Source organism: Plecotus auritus, assembly GCF_963455305.1.
Source record: "Plecotus auritus genome assembly, chromosome: 7".
In the NCBI taxonomy this organism is placed as follows: domain Eukaryota; kingdom Metazoa; phylum Chordata; class Mammalia; order Chiroptera; family Vespertilionidae; genus Plecotus; species Plecotus auritus.
In genome coordinates, this window is record NC_137774.1 from 21,050,095 (window position 1) to 21,065,760 (window position 15,666).

The 15,666-nt window shown below is 47.3% G+C and overlaps 1 protein-coding gene and 1 pseudogene across 2 annotated transcripts in view; one reads left to right on the forward strand and one right to left on the reverse strand.

The window, feature by feature from the left end:
- ITGB3 (integrin subunit beta 3) overlaps positions 1-15,666 on the reverse strand; it is a 53,987-nt gene that overhangs the window by 10,631 nt on the left and 27,690 nt on the right. Inside the window, exons 5-12 of the mRNA XM_080679212.1 lie at positions 14,566-14,728; positions 13,511-13,672; positions 13,045-13,140; positions 12,539-12,628; positions 11,763-11,897; positions 8,012-8,441; positions 2,716-2,938; positions 1,701-1,801 (exon numbers count right to left, since the gene is read on the reverse strand). Of these exons, the coding sequence (XP_080535338.1) occupies positions 1,701-1,801; positions 2,716-2,938; positions 8,012-8,441; positions 11,763-11,897; positions 12,539-12,628; positions 13,045-13,140; positions 13,511-13,672; positions 14,566-14,728 (1,400 nt within the window). The remainder of the gene's footprint in view (positions 1-1,700; positions 1,802-2,715; positions 2,939-8,011; positions 8,442-11,762; positions 11,898-12,538; positions 12,629-13,044; positions 13,141-13,510; positions 13,673-14,565; positions 14,729-15,666) is intronic.
- On the forward strand, positions 9,392-11,031 carry LOC308254190 (leucine-rich repeat flightless-interacting protein 2-like; annotated as a pseudogene). The gene is made up of 3 exons: positions 9,392-9,396; positions 9,760-10,300; positions 10,365-11,031. The product of its transcript is annotated as a leucine-rich repeat flightless-interacting protein 2-like (transcript).

Sequence of the window (15,666 nt, forward strand, 5' to 3'; positions counted from 1 at the left end):
AATTAAATGGCATAAAGAGCGGGTGTTCTGTTCCCTCTCTTTCATTTCTCTGCTTGCTCAATGATTCTCAATAGTTTGTACATTCAGCCCTCAGAGTTCCTCCATTTCTGCTTCTGACCCAGTGTTTCTCTCCAGAGCCATCCTCTCTTCTCTGATTCCCATCATGTTTTGTAGGTTTCATTCCTTCTCATTCTAAAGCCTGTGATTCTGACAGTGAAACTATGGGTTACCCTCTTCCAGCTGCACCATGCCCTCCACTGATGAAACTGATGGGTAAAAAATAAAATAAAATAAATAATAATTATATATATATATATATATATATATATATATATATATATATATATATAAGAAATTGATGGGTAAAAATGACACACAATGAGATTATGCAAATGTGTCAAGGTCACACAGCAAGTAAGTGACCAACATGAGTCTCAAAGCACAGCCTACAAACTTTAACTCAATAAGCCTTTAATTTAGTGAACCAGTTGGAAAGAGTAAGAATTTCAGGGTTTATTTCTAATCGTAACTCACCACTAATTTGCTTAGGCAAGTTACTTAACTTCCCTGAGATTCAATTTTCTCATCAAAATGAAGGTAACAGTAGTCCTAGAGTTCTACTTTACTAGGTTGTTGGGAAAAGATGACGATTATGTACATGAAGAGATATTTTTTATAACGTTTATAAGTTACAAACTTTCATACAAATAAATATTTCTTTTTATGATTATCATGGCAGGTAGGGTGTAGAAATACTTATCAACTAACCTGTAATACCCATCTGGTCTAGATAATAAAAATATCTCACATCTGAACAGCCCCTCCTCCCTAAACTGATCATAGCAAGCACAGTGTCCTCCAGAGAGAAAAATTATTTCTTCAAACTCAATCCCCAAATCACCCTAACTCCAGCCCCACTCTGGATGTTTGCCAAAGGGTCCAGAGATCTGACCCTTTTCCATAACACCTGCGCCTAGAAGCTGACTGATTGTCTGTGTCTTTCTGTAGCTCTCACTGAAAACGTGTTTCCTGCCTTCATGGGAGATGACTATCTCCAGAGAGATCACCATCTCCCTGGCCCCACCCCATGCTACCTGGCCCAGAAAACAACATCAGATGTGCTGACAGCAGCAAAGATCATTTTCTTTAGGTCAAAATGAAGTACAAACCAGAATAGCTGCAAACAAGAGTTGCTCCCCACTTTGTCTATCCCATAAAGGCCTCTAGAGAGCCAAAAGGGCTTCAGATATTATTTTGGCTACAAATCCATAAGGGTGAAGGTTCTTCTCCAACAAAGCTGAATGCCTGAATTCTTAGTAAATGTTTACTAGCCTACTAAGCTAAGACTGTCGTGGGTAACCACTCTCCCACACTGTGCTTCAGTTTCTTCATCAGTAAAATGGGGGTGCTTTCTCTTCCTTTCCTTGAGGAGATATAGTTTGGTTGCCTAACTTATACACACTTTGAAAGCTATTTGCAGGATCTTGCTGAGTTTGTGGGTTCCTAGAAGTAGGAAGGGGAGGATCTGCTGAACAAATTAGTAGAAGTGAGGAGGACTCTCTAGTCAGCTTTCATTAAGTGCCTACTGTGCATCAGGCCTGCATGACATGCCTTTGAGGTCAAAATTACTCCCCCATGTAACAGATGAGAGTTGGGTAGTTTCTGAGATTAAATCAGAAAAACTGACAGGCTGAACTTACTAAGCTCCTTCACAGACTCAATCTCATCACGACAGTAACGGTTGCAAGTGTTTTCCGTGTACAGGTTTCCGCGGTCAAACTTCTTACACTCGACACACTCCCTAAGGAAAGGGGAGGAGGAAAGAGGACACAGGGATTAAAGCAAGCTAGGACCAACCCCGAGCGTGTTTTAGTGTGGCTCTGACCTCCCTGCACCCAGGAAGCTGCTCCAGCTCAGAAAACACACACACAGACAGAACCATCTGTAAGACCCTCCTGGGGCCCAGAGAGTCAAGTCTGGAGTTCAGGGCCTGGCAGGCAGAGGCCTCCAGGCAACGTCATTACATTTCTCCATCCAAGGCCATGGCAGGAGGGTGAACCCTATGGTACTTCTGGGAGCCTTAAAGTCAGAACCAGTAACAGTTTGGGGACCCAGTGCAAAATGAAAATGTCAGGCCCCTTGCTCAAAAATTGCTAAGAATTTCAAGTCGGTGACAGCAGTGCATTAAACCCGGTGGGGGCCCTTCTAAGCATGTGGCCCTATACAGATGCTATTTCTCTTACCACTCTTAAGTGGAAGGAGAAATGGTATTGCCATGGACTTGGGCTGCCAGAAGCTTCCTCTGATCCCCAAATGAGTGACGACTGTACTGGTGGACATCTGTGGCCTTAGTGTAGCTCCAGCCCCACACCTCCCACAGAATCAGAATATCAGCACTTGAACGTTCCCCAGAAGTAATCCGGTTTAGCCTTCCTCCCAACTCAGGGATTCAGGATGCTACCCTAGAAGAGGGGTTTCTCCAACTGGTACTACACTGACTCCTTCATGGCTGGCTCCACCTCCACCTTTCCCCAAAGTTTTCAGTGAAGGAGGAAAGCGGGCCATGGGGCTGGAGCAGACTCCTCCCCATAAAGCTTTGGTGAGTAAGAGACTGAACCTGGAGAGTTGGGGATTCTAGTCTGGGGGACCCTCTCCACCCGCCCCCTTCCCAATCTCACACCCAACTCTCTCCAACTCACTTCCCTGCTCACTCACTTTTTAAAGGTGCAGGCATCAGGGCAGGTGGGACACTTCTCACAGGTGGTCCCGTAGGAGCCCGGCTGGATGCAGACGCAGCTGCCGCACTCGCACTTGCCCCGGCCGCTGCACAGCAGCCCGTTACTGGACATGCAGGTGTCGGTGCGCGTGGTACAGTTACAGTAGTAGCCGGTCCAGTCGGAGTCACACAGGCAGTCCCCACAGCTGCACTGGCCATGGCCTGAAAACACAGCCCACAGGGGCAGAGCGGTTGGTGAGGGCCCCAACCCCACATCAGTGGCTCAACCTGCTTCCCAGCTTTATCTCTCAGCACCCGCCTCACATTGCCCCACACTAGCCACCACACAGAACTGCTCACCATATTCCACACTATCTTCATATCCTCATGCTTCTTTCATGCTGTTCCCTCTGTCTAGACTCCTCTTCTTCCTGTGACCACTACCAAACTCCCACTCACCCTTATGGCTCAACTCAGATGTTCCTCCCTCTCTGGGACTTTTTCTGACCTTCCCAGGCCAAATCAATAGTCAGTCATGTGTTCTGCCAGCACTTATACTAGTATATACCTCTATTTTTTTATATATATATTTTATTGATTTTTACAGAGAGGAAGGGAGAGGAATAGAAAGTTAGAAACATCGATGAGAGAGAAACATCGATCAGCTGCCTCCTGCACACCCACTACTGGGGATGTGCCCGCAACCAAGGTACATGCCCTTGACTGGAATCGAACCTGGGACCCTTCAGTCCGCAGGCTGACGCTCTATCCACTGAGCCAAACCAGCTAGAGCTATACCTCTATTTTTAACCTTTATGTTCACCCTTTTGCTTGTCTATCTGTTTCTCTTTCTAGATTGTGAGTTCCTTGATGGGAGAGCACATATCATACTAATTTTTAATTTCTTTCAATTACAATTAACATTCAATATTTTGTATTAGTTTCAGATGTACTTTACAAAGTGTTCCCCCCTGATATTTCCGGTACACAACTGGCACCAAATATTAATGTTTGCATCAATGATGATTAGCATAACATCTGATACAGAATATGCATGCAATTAATATTTATCCACTCATTCAACAAATATTTACTGAGCTCACACCACATGCTGGGCACTGGAGATTCTGCAGTGAACAAGACAGGCAGGGTCCCTTCTCTCATGAAGGTTACATCCTAGTTAAGTTCCTGGAAACGTGTGCTCTGTGTTTTATTATTGTACAGAGCCATCGGCCCTAGTTGAAAAGACCTATTCCCTTTACTGCATGTGTGTAGGGATGGGAGAGAGACTAGGGTGGGACTTATACTGTTTAAATGCTGACAATACCTCTCAATGCTATATTCCCCTAATATTCATTTAACAAGGTTTTAAAACATGGCTACTAAACCTGCATAAAGGTGACTCATGCCCCAGGACTCTGAATCAGGAGGAAGTGGATGAATAATAAAAATCTGATTGTTAATCAGAGGAAAGGCAGGGAGCAAGGGGGAAGTAACCTGCATTGGTCTGTGAGAGCAGACAGGCCGCATGCTGCTGGAGGAGGGCGTGTCCATGGCCAGGCTCAAACAGCAACAAGCTAGTCCCTCTTCCTCCCCAGTGGGTCTTACTAATGTCTCTCGGCCACTACAGGTCCCTCTGCCAGTGACCCCAGCACCATACTCTAGTAACCACGCTGGCATTCAAGACTCAGACACACACCCTCACTGCCCAGGAAAGAAATGTCTACTAGTATTTTCCAGGAAGGATGGGAAACACAACCTCATCTGCCACAGCTGCCCATTATATGTGCAGAGCAGAGACACTGGGCTGGCAGAAGGTGGAGAAAGAGGAAAGAGGTTGGGTTTCCTAGAAGTACAGCTTATGGGGGGAATTCTTGTTCAAGTGACTTAGTAGAAGGGAGGGAGGGACGCAGGGCAGGGCAGGAGTCAAAGGCTGGCAGGAGTGTGGTTTCAGTTGGAGACTCCCTTTGGCCTGATCCCACGGGTGGGCTCCGGAGATGAATGACACCACAGACCTAGCCCACCTTTGAGGCAAGGGACCTGGTCTTGTGTAACCCTCTATCCGTCAGTCATTGGCCAAGGTCTGAGGGCAAGACAGCTCCTGTCAGCAGAAGACAATTCTCCAGGGAAAGAGCAGCTGTGCACTATTATGAGCAGCCCTCACAGTGTCTGGGGAAAGGGTGTGCCAGCCAGCAGAGTGGGGCCCACAGTACCCACGACACCCACCTTTTGGCCATGGCTCCCGGACAGCGAAAGGCCAACACCACAGAGGCCTGGCAGCCCTCAGAGACCTCAGCCTCCTCAGAAACCCTTTTCCCATAGTGTTTCCTTTGTGAAGCTAAACAAAGTCATCTTTGAGGAAAGGGTCTGCCAGGCCGGCCAGGGAGTGAGGCTGGAGGGGAAGTGGCAGGCCAGAGCCAGCAAGCTGACCCCCAGCCCTGGCAGGGTCAACCCTGAAAAGGAAGCCACAGTGTAGTAATGTCATAGGACTGGCACCTCTCCAGCAACAGGGTGGCTGAGTCTGGGTTCATAGGAAAGTCAGAGGAAGGGGGGATAAATGAAAAAGTGTGAGAAAGAGGAGGAAAGTGGGGCAGAAGGCAACAAGGAGGGGCCTTATTTCAGGTCAGGGAAAACGCAGTCGCTCTTTCCATGCAGCTTGCCCTTCTGAGATGAAATACCTCTCTGCTCCTCTCCTTGATGAGCCAGCCCTTCCTCTGATGTCCCACCTCCTCCATGAAGCCCCCCAGGCCTCGTGTGTCCACAGTGAGTCTCTCTGCGGGGAACCCTGAGGACCTCTCTTCTCGGATCTGACAGGTTGTGCTTTGTGTTGTGACTTATGCTCAGGTAAGTGAATGAAAGGCAAACTGTCTTGTCATGCCTCTCTGTTCCACATCACTACAGCACACAGCACAGAACCTGGCCCACAAGGCGCGGGGGGCGATCAATCTATGTTCAGGGATGTGGTAGGTGGGAGGGTCTCACCAGGACAAAGATGCACTCCCTGTGTTTGACAAGGTGCAACCACGAAGGCCATGCGTGCCTCCATTGGGAAGGAGCGGAGGGGGAAGGCCAGGAGCTAGAGAAATGGCTAAGGCATAGCCCTCCTGCCTCATGAGCCCCTGTTTGCAGCAAACAATAGACGACAGGCCAACGGCTCTGGGGAGGGACAATAGCCAGCTGGGCTATGAGCTCAGAGAGGGTAGGAATCATGCGTGACCCCTGCTCACCCATATGGACTGAGTGCCTGGCACCGGGCAGGTGCTCAACGATTGTGTGTCCCCGAGTATCTGTCACTGGGGAATGTGATGACGGCACCACAGGGTCCAGCCCTAAGACCAGTGGGCACCCAGAACCCTGGCAGGAAGTGGGGGAGGGAAGCCTCTGAGAGGCTGCAGTGGCTGCTGTGGTTCCCGCATGGTTAGGCTGCAGCACACAGAGGACAGGCTGTTCTTGCCCTGGTGGGAGGCAGGAACTGGGGCTGCGGACCCCAGCAGCTATGTTTCGTGGCTTCAGTGGGGCTGGCAGCCAAAGGAAACACTCTGCTGGGATCCCGCCCACTCGACCTCACACCAGGCCAGGAACAATCAGGCCATGGAGGCCTAGTGCACCCCCCTCTGTCCCTGGGGCCCACAGTGGGCTATCTGTAGGCCTCTCCTCCAACAACCCTCTCCCCTTCAGCCCCAGTCTTCCCCCACAAGGGATCTCCCACGTCAAATTTACCTATTCCCTTTGGTACTTCGAATATGATGTAAATATCATTAAATATTAAAATGAACTTAAACTCCTGCCTCATCTCCTAATTCAAACCGCGCGCGCGCGCGTGTGTGTGTGTGTGTGTGTGTGTGTGTGTGTGTGTGTGTCTGGTCTCTCAATTAATTGCTCTGATATCCTTTTCTCCAACCTCTCTCATATTTTGTCGGCATGAGTAAAGGAAACAATGTTGATAATAAAAAGGAGCCATTTTTATATTACTTGGACATGCTTTAGAATGACACAGATTTACCTTTGTAATCAAGTCTTTTTAAAGGCTGATGTTAAAGTGAACATCTGGTGGATGAGCTCAGCTGGTTAGAACCCCAATGCAAATGAAGCCAACTTGGGTCATGAATTTGGTCTCCATAGAAGCCAATTATAATCTCTGTTTGATTGGCCACACAATACACCCATAAACCAGTCCCAACCAATTTGCAAACATCTTCAATCTGTCACAAAAAGGATTAAGCCACAGTGGTTACGGCCCAGTAAAAACCCATTTCCCAGTGCCCTGGGAACAGCCCAGATGACCTATTTGCCTCCTAGAGTGTTGTCAGTGCAGATAAAGACTACATCAACATCAGCTCAACTTTTTCTAGCTGGGGAAGTACCCCAGGAGTGGTCTTTGGGACAAGGAGAAGCCAGTTTGAGATGATCAATTGGCCAAGATTTTACTGAATTGTTGTAACAACTCAATATCTTGCAGTTAGAAGGACTCAATATCATAATCCCCAGTCGGCAGGCCGGGACTCTCCACGGCAGTGCTATTCAATATACATCTGTGCTGTCTATCGTGGCGGCCACATGTGGCTCCTGAGCAACAGAAGAACAGAGTTTCTAATTTTAAATTTTAAATTTTAATTAACTGAATTGGTTAATTTAGATTTAAATAACCACATGTGGCCAGTGGCTACCACTTGCTCAGCACAGATCTAGAACCCAAAAAGTAATAGTAATGCCAATAGTGATAACAAAATAGTGCCCACATTTAATAAGAACTCTCTGTTTTCCAGTCATGGTGCCAGGTGTACTTGGCTTATTAAATGTGCTCCAATGCCTTGGGGATCCATCACTATTTTCCAAGTCTTTTTGTGATGAAAAGATAAATCCATGTAAGACAATTATTACCTACTTCACGATATATTCTGACATCATGTATTTTCCAAATCTATAAATACTAGAAATTTAATTACCATCAGTCAGTGATTTTTTTTTCCCTTGAAAAAGGATTGGTTTGTATCCTCAAAACAATGAGGAACCAATGACTTACAGAATTAGGTGGAGGGCAGATGAAAGGAAAGAAAAAACTATCTTCACCTTCAAGTTTCCCCACTCCTTCCTACGAGCAAATTTCCCTGTACCCCACGAGCAAGGACATAGGGAGCTGAGAGGAATGAAAGAGAACCTCATTTCTGTTTTCTCCCATGGAGCAGAACACCATCTACTCAGCTCTGCCCCATGGGCCTTCCTGTGCCCACCTCATGCTCAGGTATGTGAGTGTGTGTGGGTATCGGGATGGGAGGGATATGCAGTTCTACTCACCCGAGCACATCTCCCCCTTGTAGCGGACACAGGAGAAGTCATCACACTCACAGTACTTGCCCGTGATCTTGCCAAAGTCACTGCTGTGGCAGACGCACTGGCCACAGAGACACTCGCCCCGCTGGCTGCAGACAGGCTGGCCCTCCTGGGGGCTGCACTCGTCCTGCTGGGAGGGGCGGTAGTCCTCCTCCGAGCACTCACACTGGGACCCCAGCCAGCCAGGCCCGCAGCGGCACACCCCACACTCAAAGGTCCCATTGCCATTGTTGCAGCGGCGGCTGTAAGGCTCGGCATGGGCCTGGCAGTCACAGTCACAGTCGAAGGTGACCTGGACGGTGAGGCTGTCCTTGAAGCCCACAGGCTTGATGGTAAAGGACTTTTCCTTCTCCTGGGGGCAGCCTCGCACCTTGGCCTCGATGCTGAAGCTCACCTGGATGGAAAATAAGATCGTATTCAGACACAGGTAGACCCTGTTAACACGCCAGCCCTGGAAATGAGCTGTTCTCTGCTCTGCCAAGGAATACCCAAGCTAGGTGCCTTCCCATACCAGGGTCTGCAAAGCAAAACCAAAAGCCCTGAATAGCTGAGCAGTGTGACATATCTGGCTGGGTGCAGAGACAGGCATTCACAGGAATGATACAGAAGGTTGTGTGTGTGTTTTTTTTAATGATTCTTTATTGATTTCAGAGAGGAAGGGAGAGGGAGAAATAGAAACATCAATGACCAGAAAGAATCATGGATCAGCTGCCTCCTGCACGCCCCCCACTGGGGATTGAGCCCGCAACCCAGGTATGTGCTCTTGGCCAGAATCGAACCTGGGACCCTTCAGTCCACAGGCCGGCGCTCTATCCACTGAGCCAAACCAGCTAGGGCTGGTGTGTGTTTTTTATTCCACATGTGAAATAAACCAGCTCAAGCAGAACAGAACCTATGATCTTGTGAACTCTCTGCTCTGGCCAATGAAGCTACCTGAGCTGATTACATCATCTCAGCAAGACAGACAAAGCACTCTTTTGTACCATACAATGCCACACAGTGGCCATCCACAGGCTCAGGATCTACTACTGTTCAGTTTCCAGATAACATTTCATCACTGTGCAATCAAACACATTTCAGGCCAGTATTTCTTTTTTTTTTTTTAATTTTTTTAAAAATATATTTTATTGATTTTTTACAGAGAGGAAGAGAGAGGGATAGAGAGTTAGAAACATCGATGAGAGAGAGACATCGATTAGCTGCCTCCTGCACGCCCCTTACTGGGGATGTGCTCGCACCCCAGGTACATGCCCCCGACTGGAATCGAACCCGGGATCCTTCAGTCCGCAGGCCGACGCTCTATCCACTGAGCCAAACCGGTTAGGGCAGGCCAGTATTTCTTACATGAGGTATGTGCACATGTGCCTAAAATAGATGGATAGGTGGCAATAGATATAGATAATATAAATATGGATATATAGGGACCCGCCCCTCCGCCGCCTCCGCCTGCCGCTCGGGCTGCGGCTCCTCCCGGGGCTGGTTCCCGCTGCCTGAGCCTGGGCGCCCAGGGGACACAGGCGTGACTGGCTGACCGGCCGCCGTCAGTGTCCAGCCCGGCCCGCCTGGCCCGGGACTTAGGACCGAGGTCGCCCTCCGCGCCTCCCTCGCCCTTTGCTCCCTGCTCTTCACTCTGGCGGACTCCCAGGCGGCGCCTCCGCAGCCACTGTCCAGGGACAGGTCTGAAAACAGACCAATCATTTCTGAGTTAAAAGACGATCAAGACAAGACGGGACGCCTGGCTCTGGAAGGAAAAAGACACCTGTGAAAGACCGACTTTCTGCAGAGACGAAGCTGAGTAACATTGCCAGAGAGGCAGCGGCAAGGCTGGCAGCAAGACGGGCTGCCCCAGCCCAAGCAAGAGATACAGGCATGGGAGAACTGGAACGACAGCAACAAGAGTCGGATGGGAAATCTGACAATCAGTATGCTGAAAACTACACAAGACTTCGTCTCTAAATCCTGCCTCAGCAACAACCCCTCTAAGTGGAAACTTATCCAGACGAGGAAGCGGGGACACCAGCAGCTTAACAGATCCAGACACCTCATTAAGTGAACTGCGGGGTCTTTGTCTGAAGTGGAAGAAAATTACAAGAAAGCCATGGTTTCTAATGCACAGTTAGACAATGAGAAGAACAATTTGATCTACCAGGTAGATACCCTCAAGGATGTTATTGAAGAACAAGAGGAGCAGATGGCAGAATTTTATAGAGAAAATGAAGAAAAATCAAAGGCGTTAGAAAGGCAGAAACATATATACATATATATATATATATATATATATATATATATATATATATATATATATATATATATATAGCGTGCTGCAGCATAAAATGGATGAACTTAAAGAAGGCCCCCGACAAAGAGATGCGCTTATTGAGAAACATGGCTTAGTTATAATCCCTGATGGCACTCCCAATGGTGATGTCAATCATGAACCAGTGGTTGGAGCCATCACTATGGTGTCTCAGGAAGCTGCTCGGGTCTTGGCGTCCGCAGGAGAGGATCCTCTAGATGTAAGGCTATGAAAACTTGCTGGAGAGAAGGAAGAGCTACTAACACAGGTTAGAAAACTGAAGCTGCAGTTAGAGGAGGAGCGGCAGAAGTGCTCCAGGGGTGACAGCACAGCGGCTGGTGACCTGGTCGGGCTGCAGAATGGCTCAGACTTGCGGTTCATCGAAATGCAGAGAGACACTAATAGACAAATGAGTGAATACAAGTTTAAGCTTTCCAAAGCAGAACAGGATATAACCACCTTGGAGCAAAGTATTAGCCGGCTTGAGGGACAGGTGCTGAGATATAAAACTGCTGCTGAGAATGCTGAGAAAGTGGAAGATGAACTGAAAGCAGAAAAAAGGAAGTTACAAGGAGAGTTACGAGTAACACTGGACAAGATTGAGGAAGTGGAGATGACCAACAGCCACCTGGCCAAGCGGCTGGAGAAGGTGAAGGCCAACAGGACAGCACTTCTGGCCCAGCAATAGGGAGGCCCCATCTGCCTGGGAGTTCGGGGCCCCACCCAGAGGGACTGACTTCTGCCCATTGACAAACCCCCTCTCAGTACTGTTTGAGTTTTGTCATTAATATAGCCACCTTTGTATTTTATAATTTATGAGAGAAAGAAATAGGTTTGAATCTTCCAAAAAAAGGATATATAAATATCCCACTCTTTCCTCCATCTGCCTTCACCAACCCATCTTCCCTTAGACCGAAACAGAGGAGAACCAACAACTAAGTAAGGAAAGCCATAGAGGGACCGGAGGGGCAAAATGAACATTTGCATTCTGAAATTCCATCAGGGTGGGTATTTTTGCCTGTTCCATTTGCTATTGAATCTTCAGCAACTAGAACAATGTCTGGCCCAAAGTCAGTGCTCAATAAATGCTTATAGAAGACACAACTATTTTACACTGTGGAGGAAAGAAAGGCTTTACCTTGGGGGGTGGGGCAGGGATGGAGACTGGTTAGGGGCTGAAGGTAAGAAATATTTTCATTGGCAATCAACTGTGTATAAATAAACAGAGGTAACCTCAATTCAAGTTTTTAAAAATCCTGACAATGAAGTTCACTTAACAGATAGAGAAAGTTTAGGCAACAGAAGCCTTAGCTCTATTGCATCTAAGTGATAATGACCTGCAGGAAGAAGGAAGGGGTGGGGTATGCACAGACACTCCAGGGCACAGGCCAAGGTCAGCCCCTGCCCAGACCTCCTTACCGTGTCTCCAATCTTGAGTCCAACACAAGACTTAAGGCCTGGGATGACCTCGTTGTTGAGACAAGTGGCGTTGAAGGATAGAGACAACTCCTCGGGAAGGTCACGTACCTCCAGCTCGACTTTAGAGCGGATTTTCTGAGCAAAAGAAGGTAAGGAAATGGACTGAGAGGAAATGGGTAGGTGCCAATTCCATCCCAAGCAGAATCTCCCAGGTGGCCCTGGACTGACCCTGAAGTGCCTGATGCTGAGGTTCACTTGGAAGTTGCCAGAGTCCCCCTAGGAGCCTGTCACCTGCTATATTTCCAGCCCAGGCCCTGCTCCCTCTCTCTCTCCTCGCTGTGCAAAAGGGAAGTGCTAATGCTGGTCACCTTGGGTAGTAGCAATTTCTACCTAATTTTTTTTATCAGCCTCACCTTCCCTGTGGCTCAGCTCCCTCTTTTTCCAACTTGTTGGAGCCCAGCTCTCCCTCACTCAGTCTCCTCCTCTAATTTTAGGACTCTGCTCCTTTCTCATCCTCACCCCGATCCTCTCTTTCCCTTCTACCTCCACTAAGCTCTTCACCCATTGTTCCTAAGCTCACTGGCTTTCCTTCTGAGCCATTTCTTTCTCAGAAGGCTGCATTCCTCTCAGTGCTGGCCATCACCTGGCCCCTTGATGAACAAGAGGAAGGATTCAAGGTAAACTAGCAGCCAGGACTCACAAATCTGAGTTCCTCCTGGGTAAATGCCAAGTGAGGTGAACTCTTAGCAGGCCCTTTCCCAGTGTAAGACACTTACCCCATAGGCATCAACAATGAGCTGGAGGACATTGCTGGAATCAGCAGACAGAACCCCCACTGTAGTCCCTGGGATGAGCTCACTATAGTTCTAGAAAGGAAGACAAAAATATCCAAGACTGACTGAATGAAGGTGGTGGTCTCCAAAAGCCCTCCCCTAATCAGATGAAGGGTCTTGAAATGAAGATTGAGGAGAAAAAGAGGATATTTGTCTTGTCACTCCAAGGAATCTAGCAGTTTCTCAGCACTGAGCAAAATTAGAGAACACCTCTCACACCCCTTACCCCACTGACTTGCTCCCTTTCCCCACAGCAAACACTGACATACCCATACTGCTAGGTCAAAGTTGGGAAGGAATCATTAGCTCCTGGGAACAGGTTGTAGGAACGTCTTTCCTGGTTGGGAACCATAGTCAATGCTGGTTCCCTAAGATAAGTCCTCCCATCACAGCCCCACTCCCATTCCCACTTCCACTTACATTCTAGGAAGCCCTGATGGCATAGTTACCTGGTAGAGATTGACTACTGCTTCAGTCACTGCAAAGATCAGATTGATGTTTTTCTGGGACAGCTTCTCGGTCATCAGCCCCAAAGAGGGATAATCCTATAAAAAGAGAGGACCTGAGCCCTAGCTGGTTTGGCTCAGCGGATAGAGCATTGGCCTGTGGACATGGGAGGGGAGAGGGGAGGTGTGCGTCTTGGGTTCAATTCCAGTCAAGGGCACATGCCCGGGTTGCGGGCTCAATGCTCAATGGTTGATCATTGACCTATGAACCAGGAGGTTACAGTTCGATTCTGAGTCAGGGCACATGCCCAGATTATAGGCTCGATCCCCAGTGTGGGGCGTGCAGGAGGCAGCCAATCAATGATTCTCTCTCATCTTTGCTGTTTCTATCTCTCACTGTGTCTCCCTTCATCTCTGAAATAAATAAAAATATATTTAAAACAACAACAACAAAAGCCAAGAACCTCACCATGGTAGTGGAGGCAGAGTAATGGTTGTCACTGCCAACGTGGCACTGCCCATCATTGGGCTGGACAATGCCTGCTAGCCTTCCATCCAGTGCTATATGGGTCTTGGCATCAGTGGTAAACACCAGCAAGTGAGATGCATCATTCCTCCAGCCAATCTTCTCCTGTTTAAAAAAAGGGGGGGAGGGGCAAAAGAGGGAAAGCAACTTTAAAAATATGTTTTATTGATTTTCGGAGAGGAAGAGAGAGGGAGAGAGAGAGAGAGACATCAATGATGAGAGAGAATCATTGATCTGCTGCCTCCGGCACGCCCCCCCACTGGGGATCGAGCCCACAACCTGAGCATGTGCCCTTGATGGAATTAAACCCGGGACCCTTCAGTCCGCAGGCCGATGCTCTATTCACTGAGCCAAACCAGCTAGGGCAAGAAAGCAACTTTAGATGTCTCATTGGCAGAAAACAAAGACCCAAGGTCCTCCCTGCCTGAAGGTCTGAACAAGTTCTCTTGGTGAAGGATTTCAGTCCCAGTCCTTGGAACACAAGCTGAAACTTCCCAACTCAGGGGTTTCTGTTTCTTAGGAAAACAGTCTCATGGCTGATTAGTTCAAGCAGCCGAGAGACACGATTCAATTCCAAATATAACTTTTCCAGTGACAATCATATGGCCCGCTTAGAAACCCACCTGCATCTGCAAAGCTGAGTTGGGCTAGAAGAAATTCTTGTTTAACACCTTCCTTCTTACCTGAGGTTAAGTTAACCCAGCTTGATTCTGATACACTTCCAGAGAAGATGAGAAAATGCTCTCCCAGAGAACATCTGGTACCAAGTGGTTCAAAAAATTGTCAGCTCCGGCCAGGGAGCAGATATAAGCAGAGGTTGCTTATCAGGAGCAATTTTTTGCCTATGCTCATTTTTTTTTTTTTTTTTTTTTTTTGCCTATGAAGCTCTGCTTAATTCCTATCTCTTATTTCACATAGAAATCCCCACAGTTGAACCACTTCATTCCTCATTTGATCTGCACTAACCAGACTTGGTACTCCATGCCCTCCAAACTCACATCACAGACAGTAGCCTGCATGATAGCATCAAAGCCACCCTCTGGGCCGTCTCGGTTCCGTGACACACTCTGCTTCTTCACCTCCTCATTGAAGCGGTTCACCTGGTCAGTTAGTGTCAGCACATGTTTGTAGCCAAACATGGGCAAACAGGTGGTCTTCATCCTGGGAAAAGAGGAAGATAATTTAAGCAGACAGCCTGATGGAAAAGACTACATGGGGAGTGGGAGGGGAAAAAATGGGGAACAGATATGGATAACAGGATTATCCATATTTGTAGAGAACTGGCAATTACCTAGACAATTACCCAGTTTAGACTCCAAACCCCTCAAATGACCATATTGACCTTACTTCCAGCTAGCCTAGAGGATAAAAGAGTGAGCTGCAAAACTACATTGCCTTGGTTCAAATCTCAGCTCCTCTACTTATAAGTCATGGAATCCTAGGCAAGTTTCTCTACACTTAACCTATAAAAATGGGAAATGAGAGCACATATTTCATAAGTTATTGTAAGACTTAAATGAGTTAACACAAAGCACTTAGATCAGAGGCTCTTGTTGTTGCTATCACCTTATATTTAATATTTCTCTGAAGTAACATTAACACAACAATCAAGTAAAAGTTTCACCAATATCAATGTCCCTGAACCATCAATGAATTGATAAATCTGTGCAGACAGGAGCATTTCTGTCCCCAGCCCAATGGGTTGTCTATTTAATTGATGGCTCATATCTTAACTGGGGAACCTTACAACTCAGAAGCTTAAAAAGGCATAACACATAACTTTGAAAACTCTGTACTTGTAATCTGTACTTGTCAGGCTCAGAAACCATCATTAAAAATTGTTATGGATTTTCATAGTCTCCACCAATTACATAATAAGCATTTTAACCTTGAAGACTCATACTCTTGATGAGTAGAACAATGATGAAAATAACAAATCAATCCTTCTGAAATCATAATTCCTCTATTTACTTATCCATAAATTTCTCTCTACTTTTGATCTTGTTCCTGCGCCTCCCAGTATTCTCTTGTCTCCAGTTTATTTGTGACCAAGACCAAGAAGCTGATGGATTTTTTTTTCTAGGTCTTCAAGCAGCTTT